Source organism: Canis lupus, chromosome 34 (assembly GCF_003254725.2).
Source record: "Canis lupus dingo isolate Sandy chromosome 34, ASM325472v2, whole genome shotgun sequence".
Taxonomy (NCBI): Eukaryota; Metazoa; Chordata; class Mammalia; order Carnivora; family Canidae; genus Canis; species Canis lupus.
In genome coordinates this window covers 14,183,882-14,203,614 of record NC_064276.1, presented here as the reverse complement: position 1 = coordinate 14,203,614, position 19,733 = coordinate 14,183,882, and the positions used below count along the sequence as shown (strand labels likewise).

The following is a 19,733-nucleotide window of genomic DNA, read 5'->3' as shown; positions in this document are numbered from 1 at the left end:
TGCTATATGTTGAAGGAAGAATTGATAGAATTTGCTGATGGAGGAAATGTAATGTGTGAGTAAAAGAAAGGATTCAAAAGTGACTCACTCCAAAGCTATAGGCTTGAGCAGCTGGAAGGATGGAGTTGCCACTTGCTGGGACTGGAAAGACTTCAGGAAGAACAAGCCAGGGAACATTCATCATGTTAAATTTGAACTTAGATATCATCTAGGTATCTAAGGAGTGTTTCAGATAGGCATTTGGAAGTACAAGTCTAACGTCAAGAGAGAGGTCTGGGAATCATCAGTCTAAAGATAGTCTTCAAGGCTATGGAACAAATGAAATCATCCATTGCCTGAGTGGAGGTGGGCGGGGAATAAGGAATGTCTTAGGGTGAGAGAGATCACAGTGGGAGAAGGAGAAGCAGATTCCTCAATCCTCAGACTCCTGATGCTAGGCTCCAACCCAAGACCTCAAGATCATGACTAGAGCTGAAGGCAGACACGTAACTGACTGAGCCACACAGGTGCCACTGTTTTTGTTTCTTTTTATTTTTTTAAAAGATTTGATTTACTTATTCATGAGAGACACAGAGAAAGACGCAGAGACATAGGCAGAGGGAGAAGCAGGCTGCATGCAGGGAGCCCGACATGGGACTCTATCCCGGGTCTCCATGATCACGCCCTGGACTGAAGGCGGCGCTAAACCGCTGAGCCACCGGGGCTGCCTGATTCTGGTTTTTTGTATCATTGTGAGTTCCCCACATATGACAAGAGCAGTGATATCACAGAGAAGAAAGATGAACATTCTGATTCTCTTCTTGAAGATACAGAGGATAATCTCATCCAAACTATCACATTTGGCATTAACCAATATTGATGTTTGGTGGAATGCAAAATGGAAAATTTTGAGTCTATATCAAAAGTCAGAATAATCCTTCATTGACAAATATAGTAGACTACTGGCACTTAAATATGCTTGACAATAATTATGGATAGATTAAACACAACTATCCTAGCTTTGATGACCATTTCTTGGTGACTACTGGAATAGGCATTAATATTTTTGTTTTCACTACTTTTTCTGAATTTGAACCAAATTGAAGCCATCAACGTTAAAGTGCTGTCTTCCAGGTTGGGAACTGAAGCCAATTCCAGAAAATATGGAAGATCCCAAAGCCTAAAGTACTGAGAATGTCAGAAGAAAAAGACAACATGACAAGTTAATGAAAGAAGTGAAGGAATAAAGGCTGGGAAGAGAGAACAGCTCAAAGCTTTAAGGAATAAATTTTGGAAACTCCTACAAATGAATGACAAATTGCCAAAGCATATGCAGTTTAAACAAACAGATCTTGATCTAGATTCCCAAATTCAAGCTGAGATTATCAGAAAAACAGCTTAGAAAATTCAACAAGTGGAAAAGGAATGAGTTTGGAAAGAAGAAAATATCAACTTGGCCTCATGAAGCTACAGAGTGATTTGTTAGAAAATGATATTGTTGTGGTTCATGCCATCCAAACTAACCACAAGATATCAAGTTTGTAAAGTAACCAAAGTAACCACAAGATATCCTCAAGTTTGTGAAGCCCTCTAAGTGCTCCAAGTCAAAATGAGCAAGTTAGAGAGAAGAACAAGCAATTTGGAGAGATTTGAAAAAGAGACAGGAGTAGCAGTATGCCAGAAGAATCAATTACAGAAAAAGGGAAAAATTTTCTACCTAAAACCCTGAGTGAAATTATGGTGGAAAATCAAATTAAGAAAAGGAAGAAACAGGGCAGCCCCAGTGGCACAGCGGATTAGTGCCGCCTGCAGCCTAGGGTGTGATCCTGGAGACCCTGGATCAAGTCCCACGTCGGGCTCTCTGCATGGTGCCTGCTCCTCCCTGCCTGTGCTTCTGCCTCTCTCTCTGTGTGTCTCTATGAATAAATAAATAATCTTTTAAAAAAAAAAAAGGAAGAAACATATTAAAAGCTGAAATGGGCCCAATTTAAGATTCAACAGTGAAAAAAATAAAGGAAGAAACTGTGTAAGAATAAGTCTGAGGGGATCCCTGGGTGGCGCAGCGGTTTGGCGCCTGCCTTTGGCCCAGGGCGCGATCCTGGAGACCCGGAATTGAATCCCACATTGGGCTCCCGGTGCATGGAGTCTGCTTCTCTCTCTGCCTCTCTCTCTCTCTCTCTCTGTGACTATCATAAATAAATAAAAATTAAAAAAAAAAGAATAAGTCTGATGATGACTATGACGATCTCAAAGATAGCTGGAGCCATCAAAGAGGCCCAGTTGTATATAGGAGACTTCAATATGAGTACAGCCTCAGACTATAAGATACCTCAACATATGAGAATAAATACCACCAAGAAGAAAGAGAAACTGGGACACCTAGACTCCATAGCCCATTCAAAGGAAATGCACACAAACAGGTGCATCCTCTCTCTTCAAGACCCAACAGTGGCTGGTAATACATCAAGGTAATATAATCAAGGTAATACAGTGACTGGTACAAGAACTGAAGAGCATTCAGTCAATTCTTAACATGTCCAGGCATACGCCTATTACCCAAATCTCCCTGATATACCCAGGAGAAGTTCCAGAAAAGAGATCTCAGTATGATGAGGAAACTCTCCTTGTTTTAAGCAACAGCAGATAGAGTCAGGATGAAAAGGCAGGGTCTTGTAGGCTCAGATGCAGGAGTCCTCAGACTCTCTTCTGGAAAGAACACTGATCTGACAACATGAGATTCATTGTCAGGTCATCAAAGACATTAACACTCAGCCTAGATCTCCAAAGTTAATGGAATTTGCAAAAGCAAATCCAACTGATGTGAACCTGGAGATCACAAAAAGGGATGAGATTAAATACTTATACGTTCAACAGTATTTGACCAGCAGGATCAAAGAACTAACTGTCACTTTTGATGCAGAACTCTATCTCCCAAGGAATCAGAAAATGAATCTAGATACTCAGATAAAATTATCTTACCTGCACCATGTCACATTATTTCAAGAAATGCTTCTCCTCAAGAATTTTGAAAAACAGGAGAACATACTTCAAAAGTATGTTAATTCATTAGACAGAAAGGAATTAGACATGCAATGGAAAATGAATGAAACTCTTAAAGAGAAGGAAGATAAAAAGAATGAAATTGCCAAACTCCAGGACCCCCCCCCCCCCAAAGGCACCCTATACGGGCTTCCAAGCTGCCACTGGAGAAAACAATACATTTGGTAATTTCCTCAAGAAGGTCTTATAGAGGATTAAGTGGAGGAAGAACAAAGGAGGTTGAAGGAGATACTGATGAAGTTGTGGAAAGTGATGAATCACATGAAGATCCAGCTAGGAGAGTGATAAGGAAGAATATGAATCTCATGATGAGGTTTTTGATGATTCTATTTGCCCAACAAATTGTGATATGGGTCTTTCAGAACTGGCCCTTCAACTTTGAGAGAAAAGACTGGACATAGAGAAGGGCTTAGTTGAAGAAAATAAAATTATAATAACCTCAAAAAAGAATACGATACACTATCCAAAAAAGTAAAAATTAAAAAAAATAAAAATTTAAAAAAGTAAAAATTGTGGCAACTATCCTGAACACAGTGAAGGAGGCCCTAGGCTTTTACAATGAGAGATGCACCAGTGGTTAAATGACCTGCTGGTTGTGAATCCACTCAAGCTCCACTTGAGAGAGCACATAGAATTAGGAGAAATACTCAATGATCTTCCTGGAACCTTGTTTTTTTCTAACCATTCCTTGGGTTGGATGCAAGAACAAATCGTATGACTCCATGAGGAAAATTCCAAGCAACAAAAATTTAACAAAGAATGTTGGAAGAGATGCAAACAGCTTATCAAAGAAGAGAGATGGTAAAAAAGGTAAGCAAAATGGAAGAAACAGTTTGTCAACTAATGATCAGTAAGTCTGGCTGTGTGATGGACTTAGAAGCCTTTCAGACATGAATACAACCTTGAAGAGCTAAAGATCAAGAAACTATGAAAGAAATTATTGAACGCAAAGGAAGATATGGTAGGAAAAGTTTGTTGAGGTGCAATGGGAGCTGACAACAAAGATAAAGGAACACACCAAAAAGCTTCATCGATGAATGATTTATGTATCAAAAGGAGGTAATTGATTGTGTTGGATACACTACAAAACTACCAGGGCAATGGCTTCCAGGGGCCTAGGAAAGCAGATATTGTGGCAAGAGAGAAGGTCATAGAACTGATCCAAGTCCAGGCAGAAAAGATGAAGAGGGTGCACTTATGTATTAGAAAGGTGGTCTTATCCTCTCCACCCATTCAGCCTCTGCAAGAGAAAAAGATGAAATCCATGCATGGGCCTTTAAGTTTGCTTTTTTCTCAAATCCATCCAAGATTTCTGACATATATACAAGAAAATCTGTTTCCTTGCCACCTACAACAATCCTGTTACTTTAAAGTGAACTTACCTAAAAGTCTAAGACCAGATTCAGTTAAATAGTTTTAATAGGGATCCCTGGGTGGCGCAGCGGTTTGGCACCTGCCTTTGGCCCAGGGCGCGATCCTAGAGACTCGGGATTGAATCCCACGTCGGGCTCCTGGTGCTTGGAGCCTGCTTCTCCCTCTGCCTGTGTGTGTCTCTGCCTCTCTCTCTCTCTCTCTCTCTCTGTGTGTGACTATCATAAATAAATAAAAAATTAAAAAAAAAAAGAAAAAAATAGTTTTAATAATTTTTCTCCAATTGGGTTATCTTGGAACTGACTGTAGTACCCAACATCTATTTCTTATTGAACTGAACCATTTTAGATCCGTTTGGAACCCACTGGATTGAATGTGGAGTCTTAGAAGGATGTCTATCAAAACTGCAAGAAAGCATCTGTAATAGATCATATTTTAGGAAATTTGTCCCTTGGTTATCTGACTGTTTAGCCACTGGCAAGACAAACTAAATTGCTAAATCATTTAGCAATCTGTGAGAAAACTTGCATTTTTTTAATCCTTGGAAAATAAACTCTGATGTTAAGTATTCTCTGAAAGGACAAAAAAGGAAAGCACAATCCCAAGGGAGAGGAAGTAAGTAAAAACTCAAACAAATCAGCCATCAAAAGAGAAAGGGACAAACCAGGGGTGGAGGCCAAGCAGCCCTAATCCTTGGAGTTGGTTATTTGTGGCTGAAGATGGATTTAGGTCCATTAGAGAGATATATTGAATACCTACAAAACAATGCAACAGAACTCATCTTTGTGAGAAGTAAGACACAGAGGAATACATTTTCTTTGTATCTGTTGGGTTGACAGAATAATTTATATAATAATAATAATAATAATAATAATAATAAATTTTAGGCTCCTCTCATTGGAGCCTAAAAATTGAAATCAATAATGAGACTCTGGAATTGTGGGGACTGGTTTGAGAATTATAACCTGAGCTAGAAAGGGCTAAATTAGAGAAGATGGGGTTGAAGAGATAAGCTGAAATAAAAATAATACGCTCTCTGGGCAGTTATGCAGTTATGTTATTTATATACTATCTGCTTCCCATATATTATCTAATTTAATTCTTAAAACAATGCAATGAAGTACTAGTATTATGTTGACTTTACAGAGGAGGAAACAAATTATGTAAACTATTCTTTTATTGAACATTTATTTCCTGTTTCTTTCTATGCTGAATTAAACATTCATTTCATATTCTTGAAAAACACAAATTATTCTATCAACAATATCTTAGAACAAGAAACGCAAATTAGAATCCTGACATTGTTAATTTTGTGCAGAGTAGTTATTTGAGAGTTAAGGATGCAGGACATGCACACAGCAGAGTGGTTTGCTTTGGACTGGCAGATAGGAGGAGACTACCCAGTTTCCTACTCTGGTTTCAGCAAACTCCTCAGCTCTGAATGGAGCAGAGGAGTGTGTTTCAACAAATTGGCTAATAAGGAGGCTTTTCTCTGAAGATGTTTGCACCTCTACCAGTATTCTAAGTATTCCCTAGTTTCTCATGTCCTACATCACTTTTTTTTCAGGTTCTCGTCAAGTCATTTGTTGTTTTTAATATAGATCTATGGGATGCCTGGGTAGCTCAGGGGTTGAGCATTTGCCTTCAGCTCAGGGCATGATCCTGGAATCCTGGTATCGAGTCCCACATTGGGCTCCCTGCATGGAGCCTGCTTCTCCTTCTGCCTGTGTCTCTGCCTCTCTCTCTCTGTCTCTCATGAATAAATAAACAAAATCTTAAAAAAAATAATAATATAGATCTAGAAGTAAAAGTAGGTTACATCACTCTGAGAGATCATCTCTAACAATCATTTTTGATTGTGCATAACATTTTAAACTAGTTTGAAAGTGTCGTTTTCATTTGGGGGTAAGTGGTCATGGGAATTCATGGCTATATCCACCTAAGAATGATATCACTGATACTTGGATTCCTATTAGTAATAGAACATAGCACATTAGATTGAGAGCTCTATGGGTCCATATTAACAAGCTACTCCACTGAGCTGCCCCAGAATATAAGTTGTCCCAGAAGGAAAGGTGAAGACAGGCAATAGAACATCAATGTAGAAAGTGACTCAGCAATGTCAAGTCTTCCTAACCTGATGAGGTTGCTGATCTGTCCCCCAAATTATATAAGACTTGTTTCCTTCAAAGATTCTTGTATATTCCTATTAACAGGTCTGAACAGTTTGTACCTATTACTGTAAACCTCTGGTATAGTAACTTCTCTATTGGAGAGTCTTTGCCACTTTTTCTGCTACATGCCCTAAAGCCCTACCTAAACTATGTTTACCCTTCAGGGCACCTGAGTGGCTCAGTGGGGTTGAGCATCTGCCTTTGGCTCAGGTTGTGATCCCACGCTCCTGGGATTGAGTCTCACATCGGGTTCCTGCAGGGAGCCTGCTTCTCTCTCTGCCTGTGTCTCTGCCTCTCTGTGTCTCTCATGAATAAATAAATAAATACATCTTAAAAAGAAACAACAACAACTATGTTTGGCTTTTAAGCACTTAAAAAATGTGCTAATCATAAAAAATAATAATAAATTAAAAATACACATTAAATTCAATGTGTATTTGTGTGTGCATGTACGGGTACTTCTGTGTGTTAAGTATGTATTTGTTCTCAGGGTCACAATGTAAAATGTATTTTTTACGAATAGTTATGTTCAAAATGTATTTGAAAGGCACAGTGCAAGAACACTTGTCTCTACTCTCACTCTCAAGAAGTGACTTACCTTCTGGCAAATTTGGGAGAAGAAATTGAGCAGAGTCCTTTCTCATTCTCTTGTCCCTATTGTCTTCTCTTACTCTCTATAATAAATAATGGCCCCCAAGGATATCAGGTCCTAAAGCCAGGAACCTGTAAATAATAATTTATGTGGCAAAGTCTTTGCAGATATGATTAAGCTAAGGATTTTGAGATGGGGAGATTATCCCAGATTATAGGATTGGGCCCTAAATACAATCATATAAAAGGGAGGAAAAAGAGATTCTACACACAAAGAAAGCCAATGTGAAGACAGAGTAGAAAGTGATTTCAAGATACTGACCTTCCTTGAAGATTGAAGTGATGCAGTCACAAGTCAAGGAATGCTAGCAGTCATCAGAAGCTAGAAGAAGCAAGGAATAATTATCCATTCATCACTGGATAGAAATTTCAAAAACTTACTTTTAAAGGTTCTTTCCATGTCCTTAGCGGGAATGGAAAAGATTACCAGGCTTACATCCATGAGTGAGATATCATGAGAATCGGGAAGGCCTCTGCACACCAATTTGTACTTCAACATGCCTCATTATGATAATGGCCAACACATTAAGTGATAATTACATGCAGAGCATATTATGTACATAATTCTTTACCCTCACAAAAATTTGGTGAGGTAGTCATCATTACCCTTGTTTTACAAATGAGAAGACTCAGAAACAACTTATCCAAAGTCATACAACTAGTGACAGAACTGGGTTGTACATCTATTTTGATTTGCCTCCAAAAACAAGAGCCCTGTCCACTTCAAGTGTCTCTGTGTTACTTATCCTTGGCTTCCTGAGGCTGGGCTACCTCATGTTAACCTGCTCCTCAAGCAAGCTGTATGGTGTAGTTTGTATATACCAAAAAATATACAGAATAAAAGAATCTTTATGTGACACGTAATTCTTTACAGAATACATTTATTGGTTGACAATAGATTACATCACAAAAATCGCAGGGCTAGAAGAATTCTTAAAGATCCAAATGCAGAACCTTTTTAAAGATGGGGAAAACAAGACCAACAAATTTGCATACATCTCTAACATGCAACCAATTCATCGAAGCAGAATTTCATTGCTACGTAAACTGATTTCTAATACTTCAGTAAGTTCTAACTGGAAAGTAACTCCAAATTTACTTGATCATCCAAACACTGTAAAACTTCCTTTCTTTCCTCTTCTCAAGCATTGATTATTACTTAGGGGATCTATGAGACTGATGCTAGTTTTCGAGGAAAGGGAGAGAAATTTGAAATAGCCCTTTTCGGTTGTGCGGATTTGGGGACCCCGTGTTCAGAATATTAACTGTCTCTGAAGTGAACATTTCCGTTCTACAAAACAAAACCCCAGATATTTATTTACACGAGGTCAAGTCACAAATTAAAAATCCTTTTTAAATAAGAAAACGCTACTGAGCAGCCCTGAAACACAATGTGGTTTGTTGTTTTGGTTTTGGGGCGGGGGGACATATTCTCGTTTGCTATCCCGGCTTGCCACATATTTATTTGGCTTCGAGGTGGAACTGTCACGGCATATTTGAGGATGTTCATTACCCTTGACAATTAAAAACAAAATGAAAGGCGAATGCACGTGCTGCAAAGGGGGGTGGGGGAGCGTTCTGAGTGAGGCTACTCGGTAGTCGTCGTCGCCCTTCGGCATCAATACCTTCCCCGACAGGAGTTTCCAAATACCTTCCGCCTGGTAGCCAAGGGCAAAACGGAGAAGCCCCAGCTCCGAGCCCGAGGAAGGAGGCGGCCCGCCCGCCGCCAGCCAATCTCCAGGTGCCTTCTGCACCTGCCCACTGCTCCAGCGACCTTTCCCCTCTGGCCCTCCGCGGGCCCCGTTTACGACAGTTTTCCGGCCCGTTGGCCGCCCGGCTGCCGTGTTTCCTGACGCGCCGCTGGCGGGGCGGTTTGCGTCCGCCGCCGGCGGGGGCCGCTTGGCCGTCGGGTAGAAGCGTGCGAGCTGGCTGCGGCCTTTGGGCTGGGATGAGCCGCGCTCTCGGTGGAGGCCGCGGAGCCGAGCCGGAGCCATGGTGAGTGCGGCCTGCCGGTCTCCCGAGCCGTCTCGGGCCCAGGCCTCGCGACCTCGGAGGAAAAGAGCCGAGGTTTTCTTCCCCCTTGCGACTCTAGGCTGGAGACGTAGGGCCCCGGACAGCCACACCTTCTGGGACACAACCCCTCTAGGGCCTTTATGGTCTTCCATGGCCCTTCCGCCAGGGGCTCCGGTCTCTGGCCCATCGGCCCCGAGATTAGTGGAAACGCGTTTGATTGTCGCTGCTCTTCGCCCGGTGCAGCCTCGCGACCTTCCTTAGTGTGTCCTTCCCCTGGACTCCGGCCGACGCGTCTCTTCTCGGGCCCAGAACACATGGGGGATTCTGCGCGGGGACCGGGAGACGCCACAGGGTGGAAGGCGCTTCGGCCCACGTTTTGACGTGGAAGCGTGTTGTCCGAATTCTGCGGGGACCTCACATCGTGCTTTCTCCAGCAGAAATGTTACTTCCTTCGTTCTTGATTGAACATCAGTGTGGTTTCGTTTGCCCAGAGATGAGAGGTGTTCAGTTCCACTGTCGTAAAAGTAAATAAGCAAATCCACTCGCCCTTCCCTTTCACAGTTGAAAATCCCACAGCTTTACAATGAATTAGAGTCAAAAAGCTGCAGTCCTCCTGAGAGATCATGGGCAGGCGATTTTCTTCCTCAAAGTTGTTTTCCCCTTTGAAGTAAAACTTGTAATGAGTTTAGGATGGGACGATAGGTACGCATAGGGAAAGGTGAGAATTCCAGAAGTAAATGATTCACTCTGCTTCCCCTTACCAGGCCAGTACCGTGGTAGCTGTTGGACTGACCATTGCTGCTGCGGGATTTGCAGGTTTGTTTATGGTTTGGGAGTCGAAGTGAAGTGTAGGGGAGGTTGGAGATTTTTTTAATTATTCTGTTGCTTTTGTTTGTAGGCCGTTATGTTTTGCAAGCCATGAAACATGTGGAACCTCAAGTAAAACAAGTTTTTCAGAGTCTACCAAAATCTGTAAGACATGCTAAACATTTTTGCTAATTCTTTGCTGCCTATGTAGGAAGCTTAGAGTCACACTTGGAGAGGGTAAATTTCCAAACATCCATGAGGTTCTTAGTGCTTTGGGCCCCTTCTCTTGTCTCCCACAAACAGGGTTTAGAAGTTCTGAGGCTTGTGACAGAATTGTGGCTAAGGTATTGAAATTCTAGTATCGTGAAAGTTAATAATCACTATTGTTTAGAGAACTTCAGTACCATTTGTCCAGATTCTTGCCTTCCCTCATTTGCTCTGCATGACCAACACAGGGATCTAAGGATCTGCAGTGTCTAGGGATCCTGTGTTGTGTGGCCCTGGCACTCCCCAAGATACTTGGGTAGCACCAGAGTGAAGTAGGCTAAAGAGTATGACTGGATGTGATGTTTGGCTGTGACAGCTTGTTAGTATTTTTATTGCTGTAATTGAATGTGACAATATGGTGATTGATGGTAGGCTTTACTCATATGATCTGGTAGCCTGGTTTTCTCAATAGATATCTTTTTTTTTTTTTTTTAAGATTTTACTTATTCATGAGAGACACAGAGAGAGGCAGAGACACAGGCAAAGGGAGAAGCAGGATCCTCTCAGGGAGCCCCATGTGGGACTCCATCCCAGGACCCTTGAATCATACCCTGGGCCGAAGGCAGAGGCTCAACCCCTGAGCCACCCTGGCGTCCCTCCATACATACCTTAAAAGTCTTGTTTTAGTAGTTACCTTGACTCTCAGAATACCCTTGAACCACTCATCATAAAAGATCTCCAAATCCTTTTCTTGAAGCCCTTGTTTTTCTTTTTTTTTTTTTTTAATTTTTATTTATTTATGATAGTCACCGAGAGAGAAAGAGAGAGAGGCAGAGACATAGGCAGAGGGAGAAGCAGGCTCCATGCACCGGAAGCCCGACGTGGGACTCGATCCTGGGTCTCCAGGATCGCGCCCTGGGCCAATGGCAGGCGCCAAACCGCTGCGCCACCCAGGGATCCCAGCCCTTGTTTTTCTAACACATAATCATATTCTTAAGGTCAAATTTTCACCTGTAACACAGCTAACTTGGAATAAGCTTCCCTTTATTCCCAGAAGAACTGGCTATGAGGCACCTCTTCTGTCTTACATTTTTTAGAATTTTTCTGGAGGAAAAAATTGATGTTTAATATCATTAAAATACTGGTTGCTTCCTATAAAGCTAAAATGCTGTAGTAGTTTTAAAGTTCTCTGAATTGTCTTAATTTTTCTGCTGTGAACATTTTCAACATTTTTTAGCAACTTTCAGTTTATTATCTATTTTTATGAATGCATTTCCTCTCTCAGGCCTTCAGTGGTGGCTATTATAGAGGTGGATTTGAACCCAAAATGACAAAAAGAGAAGCAGCACTAATACTAGGCGTAAGGTAAATAATTTCTAATATTTGTAATATTTTTCTACAACTCTGAGAATATGAGCAAATATCCTTTTACTAAGAGTTATAATAGGGTTACATACATTGTAATATCTAAACACTCCCTGTAAAAGTCCAGTGAGAAGGCACACTAGCACATAAGGACTTTTTAATTCACTGAAAGATTATTGTTCTTTATAACATTTTTTTTAAGATTTTATTTATTCATGACTGACACAGAGAGGCAGGGACACCGGCAGAGGGCTCAATCCCAGGTCCCCAGGATCACACCCTGGGCTGAAGGCAGTGCCAAACCACTGGGCCACCAGGGCTGCCCTATAACATTTTTTGTAGTGAAATTCTGCCTTCATTTTCAGATACAACATGCTTTCCCTTTCAATAAAAGGACTTATATAATGATTAGAAAGTTCAAATAATTTTAAGATTTTATTTGAGAGAGAGCACGAGTTGGGGGAGAAGCAGAGGGAGAGAGACAAGCAGACACTGTGCTGAGTTCAGAGCCCAATGCAGGGCTGGATCCCAGCCTAACCCCAAGATCATGACTTGAACCAAATCAAAGGCAGACATTTAACCAACTAAGCCATCCAGGTGCCCCTCAACTAATTATAAGAATGCATTATTTTCCTAAGGAGCTATTTAGTTCTGTGATTCAGAATATTCATCATCCGTGTATGTTAGGGAAGAGGTTCCTAAACCACTTTTCATGTTGACTTGATTTCAGTTTCACAGTATCTTTAATTGGCCTTTATTTTTTTGATTTGATCCAGAAGTAGTCTGAAGTAAACTATACCTTTTTCTTTTTAAATTTAAATTAGCCCTACTGCCAATAAAGGAAAAATAAGAGATGCTCATCGACGAATTATGCTTTTAAATCACCCAGACAAGGGTAAGTAGTCATTAAATTCTTGTTTTACATGTTTTTTTTTTAGTGACCAATTGTTACTAGTGGAATAATTTCATAAATTTAATTCTCGGCTGTTTCAAGGAAATGCTTAAATCTATGTGTGAGCACCGTTGCCCAGGCTAGATCCACTTGTTTACCAGCTTCAAAATCAATGAAGCTGAAGATTTACTAGACGGTCAAGCTCAAAAATGAAGTAAACGTGTGATGAATTTTAAGTTCTTGTTCTTTTATTAACTATTCTTTTATAACTATTATTTTTATAACTTAACTATTGTTAGTTCTTATATTTTTTTATTCTTAAAAGAATAAATTCTTAGTGAAAAATTTATAGAATAGTCTTATACTTAGTAATTACTGTAATTTGAAAGTAATGATAAGCATTACCATTTTCTCATCTCCAATAGTGATAAAATGTGACTTTTACTAGTCTAAATACTATTAATACTGTTTTGGGGTTGGGAGGTCTATATGAAAGGAAATGTTAAGTTTCAGTTAATGAAATGTCATTTTTTTCTATCCATTTAGATCTTGGAATTAGGGGTTACCTAGTTAGAAACCTGTATAATTTGTTTGATACATTTCTAAGCAGACGTAGCTGTGTTGAAAGCAAATAATTACTAGGAACACCAAAATACAAACCCCCAAATCCATATTCTACTGCTCAAAAAAGGATAGGCCTTTCATTAAGAGTGTTTTGAGTTTAAACGGGTTTGTGATTGTTTGGTACTAGACTGTCGTAGCCTACTTTACAAAATTTAGCTTGTTTTATTGGTGGGCTTCTGATAAAGTGTAGTTTGGAGCCTATAAAATTCCGTTTCTCCAAGCTGCTTCTTGGGATGTTGATGCTTCCTGCTCTGAGAACTGCATTTTGAGAATCACTGCTCCAGTACAAAAGCACTGGTAAGGAACATCATGAAGGCACAATAACAGGAAAAGAAAAAAACTGAAGGACAGAGAAAGTACAAAGTATACTGGGGTCTTTCCAGCAAAGCTCACAAACCTCTGAGAACATCATGTTTTCAAAGTAACATAGTACAATAAATTCATGTTCATTTATAGGCTTGTAATCATAAATAGGTAACTTATATTATTTCAAGGTCACATACGTTGGGGGCAGCTCTTATTTGTCACTTTAGTTTTTGAAGGTGCCATTTTTGTGGAATTCTTCCTCACATGAATTACTTCATTTCCCTTTGGTCAAATATATTGGACCATATACATTTGGTGATCTGGTTGCAGTGTCATAATCATTTTAAAAAGTCAAAATACGATTTCTGCTAGTTCCACCTCCCAGATAAGTAGTAGGGATCCTTGAAACAAGAGAATAGGTCTTCACCAAGCAGAAATTGAAAAGTCATATTATAACTATTCCTTTTTTCTTTCTTCCTATAGGAGGATCTCCTTATATAGCAGCCAAAATCAATGAAGCTAAAGATTTACTAGAAGGTCAAGCTAAAAAATGAAGTAAATGTGTGATGAATTTTAAGTTCTTGTTAGTTCATGTGTATGAGTGCTAGCTTTTTATAATAAAATGCCTCAAAGCTACAATCTTAAAAATGATTTAACACAATCTAAACCAAAGCTTTGATAGAAGTTTCTTCTTAGAATTTGGAGATTTAACACTCAGTGATTATGGATAAATACATTCCATTTGAATAGAAATAGACCTTCTCTGGCTTTGAAGGAGCCCCCAATTTAATGGGATACTGAAAAACTGGAAATTAAAACACAATGTGATAAATTCTGCAGTGGAACTCGCACAGGTTGTTATAGGAGGGATTTATCTTATTGGGAGAAAACACACAGGTTTTAATAGGATGGGTTTATCTTATTGGGAGAAAAGGCTGCTCAAAGTTGAGAAACCAACCTCACTGCTTAGATAAACCTTAAATCTTAAGAGTGAGTTTAGCCACAACTTTGACCCTTTAAGAAATACATCTAACTCTACACACATATATGAATTAGAATTTAGATTTCATACCTTAAAAACTGTAAGATTTGACAGTAGAGGTCTTGTTTTTAATCAAGAAGTATTTCATTGTATTGAACTAGCCACTTAAAGAAACTGACAGTTTATAAATTGGGTTTTTTTTTTTTTTAAGTTTTTCCATTTGTTATGACCAAGCTTAAATACAATTAGCAAAACTAAAAACTGAAATGCGCTCAATTATGAAAATATTCAGCTTGGACTATTGGAAAATTTGTAAGCTCCTATTTAAATGACATTTGAGGGTAAATGGCTATTTGTCTAACAAACTTATCGTAGGATTTTTTTTTATTTTAATGGTAGGATCTTAACCAGAGGACCTGTATAAGAACACCTGAGGTAAAATGGTCTGTTGCCACCAGCAGGAATATTTTCTTTAGCTCTAAGATGCTAATTTATACTATCATGTGAACTTCACGTCATGTTAAAAATTCTCATAAATGGAGAACACAAAACGTTCAAGGTCAGATCAAAATGGTGGTAATCCTATTTAGTATTGGAATGTGTTTACCTGCACTTCAGATTAGGGTTATATCCGCCTTCTCCGTTTCCTTAAAATCTGATCAAGTCCACTTATGATTTAGAGTAGGAGAAAACATCAGCTTAAGGCAGCCATGGCTTTTATAAAGTTGGATAAATCTTTTTAGTTATTTCTAGAGATAAGGGCTATGAAGGTTAATTGTTACTCAAAGTAGTTTTGTTCTGTGAAGTTACTGGAACACTGAAATTAGCAAATACTGAACCATGTGTTCATAGGGGAATTAAGGTTCCTCTGAACCTCTGGGCCATGTTTTTATCAACCAGTTAATATATAGCTTTGTTTTAGCTGTGTTTCATATATAAAGACATTTATGTTGTTGATTCATTAACGTTAAACTTGCAGCCAACCCTAACACCTGTCATTACGTCACAACCTCCTTCTTCTTGTTTAGGACTTCACTAGGCTTGAGGGCCATCTTAAAGTCCCGAGTAAGCACAAAAATGTGAAAGATTTGCCATTAAATGGACCATAGAAGGGATGCTTCTTTACAGTGTGGTAACGGAAACAAGGCAAGCATCACTTTGGGCATTGGGTGATATAAATTCTTCACCACTCTGCATGTCCCTGAGCAGGAAATTAACTTGGGTGTTAAGTCTGGGGTTACAAATAAATTTTGACAAGTAGGTGAATTTGCAAACAAGGACTCTAACAACAGGATCAACTAAATTGGCTTACTAGCCTTTTCTTCCTTTTTTTTTTTTTTTTTTTTTTACTAAATCAAGTTTTAAGAAAAGATACCAATTAAAACTTTTAAATTAGGGGCGCCCAAGTGGCTCAGGGCATGATCCCCGATCCAGTCCATCAGGCTCCCCATGAGGATTCTGCTCTGCCTTTCTCATGAATATAGTGAAATCTTAAAAAATTTAAGTTACAATAAAGCAGATTTTTGAAAAACACATGGGAAGTGAGAGAACATGCCCACAGGCGATCAAGCATTAACTCTAAAAGGGCAAACTTCTATACTGGGTATGCTTATAGGTGTTTAATGCAAATAGCATGCCTGTTTTAAGGCAAGTATTAAAACAATGAAAAATGCTTTTAAAATAACACTAATAAGCACAAAAGCACGTTTTTCTTTCATAGTCATCAGTTTTATTTCTTCTAGGTTTACCTTTTCTTTTTTAAGTAGAAGAATCTACATCTCATTGTAGAGTATGAAGCAAACCTACCATATTTTTCTTGAGAAAAAGTCACCTGTGTGAGGGTTCCTGATCATAGTGGGTAACTGATGCAAGTATGATCTGTATTAAGAGAGCCTCCATCTTTTTTTAACAAAATATGTATGTATAATGTTAACATTTATTGACTCTACTTACAGTGTACTAGGATTGTGCAGGTTTGGCAAGCAAGGAAACAATAGTGAGGTTAACTAAGGCCCAAAACAGTATCTGGGTGACAAGGCTGGTCTTTCTCAAATCTAAAGTCCATTCTGTTAAGCTGTACTGTGATATCTGTCACTAATTTGATAACCAGGGATGGCTTGGTGGTGTTTTGTTTTGTTTTTGGTGGTAATGAAATTTGAATCTGGGAGCTGTCATTACTTTGCTTTGGGGCCATTTTTTCAGTAGGCACTCAAGACTTTTTTTTTTTTTTTAAGGGGGAGGGAGGTATGAACACAATAAGACACAGGAAGTGCAGGTTTCAAGTCAACTTAGGCAGTAATATCCAGGCAACTTTGAGTATACTACCTACATCCTTAGGCCTCTGCCTCTCCACCTGTTAATAAGGACCAACTCAAAAAAAAAAAAAAAGGTTCCTCCACATTTTATAGGTAGGGAAACAAAAAGAGCAAAGTATTGTGGAGGTTACACAGCTAATGAAACTACAAGCAACCCCGGGGGGTGTCTGATCCAATTTACTATGTTCATTTGTAACAGTTCTCTCTATATTGGTTGAATGGGTTACAGGGGAATTCCTACCCACAGTCTTAAATGTTAGATCTGGCATACTAGAGATTAGTTCCCCTACTTTGTCCCTTCCATTTTGCCTTCACTGCCTCTGGATTGACATTACTAGAGGACACATGGGGCTTTGTAAAATCTCCTTTGCTGGTGATCAAAGTGGACTATGAGTGGTCCTGAAAAGTTAAATCCTTTCCTACTTAGAATTTTAGAAAAATTCTCTTAACATACTTCCCAAATGATGAGAATACCTATGGAAGCATTAAAAAAAAAAAAAAAAGTCCAATTATACATACAAATCAATATCCCAGAACACACACACAAAAAAAAATATCCCAGAACACCCAAACCATTCAAGAAACAAGAACTTGTATGAAACAGGTGGCATACTCATGCCTATATATTCTAATTCTAGATATTGATAAGATTTTCTCTGCTAACCTTAATTTAACAGAAGCTTTGAAAAGGGTCTCAAAGGCAGGTAGAAAACCACTAATTGGAAAAAATCAGGTAACAAGCATCTTAACACAAAGGTAAAACCCTAAAAGCATGCTGAACTGTGCCACACTAAAAAGCTATATTCAGCCTATTGAAAATGTATGCCTACCTTAAAACCTTGCATCAGAAATAATTCTTTAAAAAATTCACTCAGGCAGAATGCTTCATTTAAAGAGTTGACAAGTGAGGTTTTAAGTTTCCACACTGGCTGAATACAGAATTGTTTCAATGGGAGAACAAATATGATAGAAAAAATTTAAATTTGAAGTATAAAAACGTTATCTAAAATGCTTGAATGGGTTTTTGGTTATAAAAAGAATCCTGAACTGTGAGTAACCTTGAGTACCAGGAAACTTAAATGACCTAAGCTCTGCTTTTTGTCATTGGCACTGTTGTTCAGAGTACAGTGTGTCTGCTTATAGCCAAATGTTGCCTTAGCAACAGGTCTAGGAAGAGCTTCTATCCAGTGTTACAGATTATTCCTTACCCAATGAAAAGGTCCATGGTCTAGTGTTAAGGTATAATCTGAAATGTTAACATTTGCTGTTACTTTAGTACAGCTGCAATTAATGGAATTTCTACAGTAATGTTTACATTTTTCTTTACAACCTGAAAAGGGCAGGTACAAAAGTGAAACTCAACCAGGTCGAAGCAGCATAAGCTCCAGGCAACAATGTAAACTGGTTTATCTACAAAAACTATGGGAAATATTTTCTAATACCAAAAAAAATTATCTACTTTTGACAACTCAAGTTAAAAAAAAGGTACAAAACATTTGGAAAATATTCCTGTTAATTTCACCCCAGGAAAAACATACCAATCACTGAAACACAAATTTGAGCTCTTCACTAGTATACTTAGTAGCAGGACTTTGCATACAGTTTAGTTGTGAATGTCTGGTTTAGGTACATAGAAACTCCCAATTCTGTACACCAATACCTACAATTCCGAAATTATCAAAGAAATAGGCAAGTCAAATGGACTAGTGGAAAAATCCTCTTACGAAGATTATAGCCTGCATTATAGTCCATACCTTATTTCAGTACTTGAAGTAGTGAATATAGAAGGTACAGACGAATGTCAATTTAAGCAATCCACTGATAATAAACCCTTCTTTAAAAATGATCATACTTAGAAATGTTTTGAGCAACACTGAGCCATAGGAAATTGCCACTGGGTCTAAAATTGCCAACTATTGACAATTTTGTATGGTTCAACATAATTTACTTATTTTCAACCAACAGTTGAGTTCAACTTCAAATTACTACCATTTGCCAAATTTTATAGCAGACTGATTGTTGCTTTATTACAGATCCTGAAAACGCAAACGTTATTAAAAGTTGTAACTACTACTAATTCAAGAACACTTAAGAACTAAAAGTTTTAAAAAGGAGTCACCAAATTCACTATACCAGATATCCTTATAAAAGTTAACAGGGAGCCAAACCATAACACCAAAGATAAACTAAGTGAGGCTTCAACCAAACATCCTTTTGCATTTTGAAATTTTGTCAAACACTTATATCCAGTTCAAATCCAAGTTCTTTAAGGTCTTTCTAGAAAATCCAAGTGTAGGGCAGCCCATGTGGCTTAGTGGTTTAGCGGTTTAGCACCGCCTTCAGCCCAGGGCATGATCCTGGAGGCCCGGGAACAAGTCCCACATCGGGCTCCCTGCATGGAGCCTGCTTCTCCCTCTGCCTGTGTCTCTGCCTCTGTCTCATGAATGAATAAATAAATAAAATCTTTAAAAAAAAAAAAAAAAAAAGGAAATCCAAATGTAAAAGTTTCCTTTATCCTCATTCCATTATCAATCTCCACCATCTGCCATAGGACTTACTGCATTATAGCTAGTTTTCCATTCATCTGCCCTCAGTAGACCAAGTTTATTGTAATAACCTAGGAAAAAACTAACTAGGTTGGTTTCAACCTCAAAAAAGTAGAAATCTGTGAAGACAAATGGTACTATTTCCCAACCTAATTGCAACATTCAGTTAATATACCAACTCCGTAGTGACCTTTCTCAAGTTACTCATTAGACTCACAGCAAATACAAAAATACCTGTGACTTAGCATAAAGGTAATGGATTGAGCTACAGAAGAATGGCTGCCATGGAGAACCGGAATACAAAAAAATGCCAGCTACTTTTGCCTCTTCTTTACTAGCTTAGTGTATGTCCTTAGGTTATTTTACTTGCCTACATGTACCACTGCGTGTGGGTTTTTGGTTTTGTTTTTTTGCAAAATCATTTAAGCAATCTCCCATAAC

At 38.8% G+C, this 19,733-nt stretch overlaps 1 protein-coding gene, 1 long non-coding RNA gene and 1 pseudogene across 4 annotated transcripts; 2 read left to right on the top strand and 1 right to left on the bottom strand.

Moving 5' to 3' along the window:
• The first annotated feature begins 706 nt into the window (after positions 1 to 706).
• Positions 707 to 1,926, top strand: LOC112662693 (cilia- and flagella-associated protein 44-like; annotated as a pseudogene).
• A 5,311-nt stretch (positions 1,927 to 7,237) lies between these two features.
• LOC125754302 (uncharacterized) lies at positions 7,238 to 8,058 on the bottom strand. The gene is made up of 3 exons (XR_007408199.1): positions 8,007 to 8,058; positions 7,498 to 7,557; positions 7,238 to 7,307 (listed from the first exon to the last, which is right to left on the bottom strand). It is a non-coding gene; the product is annotated as an uncharacterized LOC125754302 (long non-coding RNA).
• A 179-nt stretch (positions 8,059 to 8,237) lies between these two features.
• DNAJC19 (DnaJ heat shock protein family (Hsp40) member C19) lies at positions 8,238 to 14,088 on the top strand. Of its 3 annotated transcripts, none has more exons than XM_049105733.1 (6): positions 8,238 to 8,300; positions 10,013 to 10,064; positions 10,147 to 10,220; positions 11,548 to 11,627; positions 12,452 to 12,522; positions 13,933 to 14,088. In XM_049105733.1, exons 1-6 carry the CDS (start codon positions 8,241 to 8,243, stop codon positions 14,001 to 14,003), a joined length of 408 nt encoding a protein of 135 aa, XP_048961690.1. In that variant the 5' UTR covers positions 8,238 to 8,240; the 3' UTR covers positions 14,004 to 14,088. The 3 variants fall into 3 exon arrangements, with proteins under 3 accessions (XP_048961690.1, XP_025307372.1, XP_048961691.1); XM_025451587.3 differs by lacking the exon at positions 8,238 to 8,300 and adding an exon at positions 8,890 to 9,230; XM_049105734.1 differs by lacking the exon at positions 8,238 to 8,300 and adding an exon at positions 9,049 to 9,230 and having other exon boundaries at positions 10,018 to 10,064.
• The last annotated feature ends 5,645 nt before the right edge of the window (positions 14,089 to 19,733 follow it).

What these genes read in the sequence shown, in the direction of transcription:
- DNAJC19 (XM_049105733.1), top strand. Translation starts at nt 8,241, where the DNA reads ATGCAACCAATTCATCGAAGCAGAATTTCATTGCTACGTAAACTGATT. An exon ending in TTCAGAGTCTACCAAAATCT is followed by an intron (nt 10,221 to 11,547) that starts GTAAGACATGCT and finishes TTCCTCTCTCAG; the next exon opens with GCCTTCAGTGGTGGCTATTA. An exon ending in TTTAAATCACCCAGACAAGG is followed by an intron (nt 12,523 to 13,932) that starts GTAAGTAGTCAT and finishes TTCTTCCTATAG; the next exon opens with GAGGATCTCCTTATATAGCA.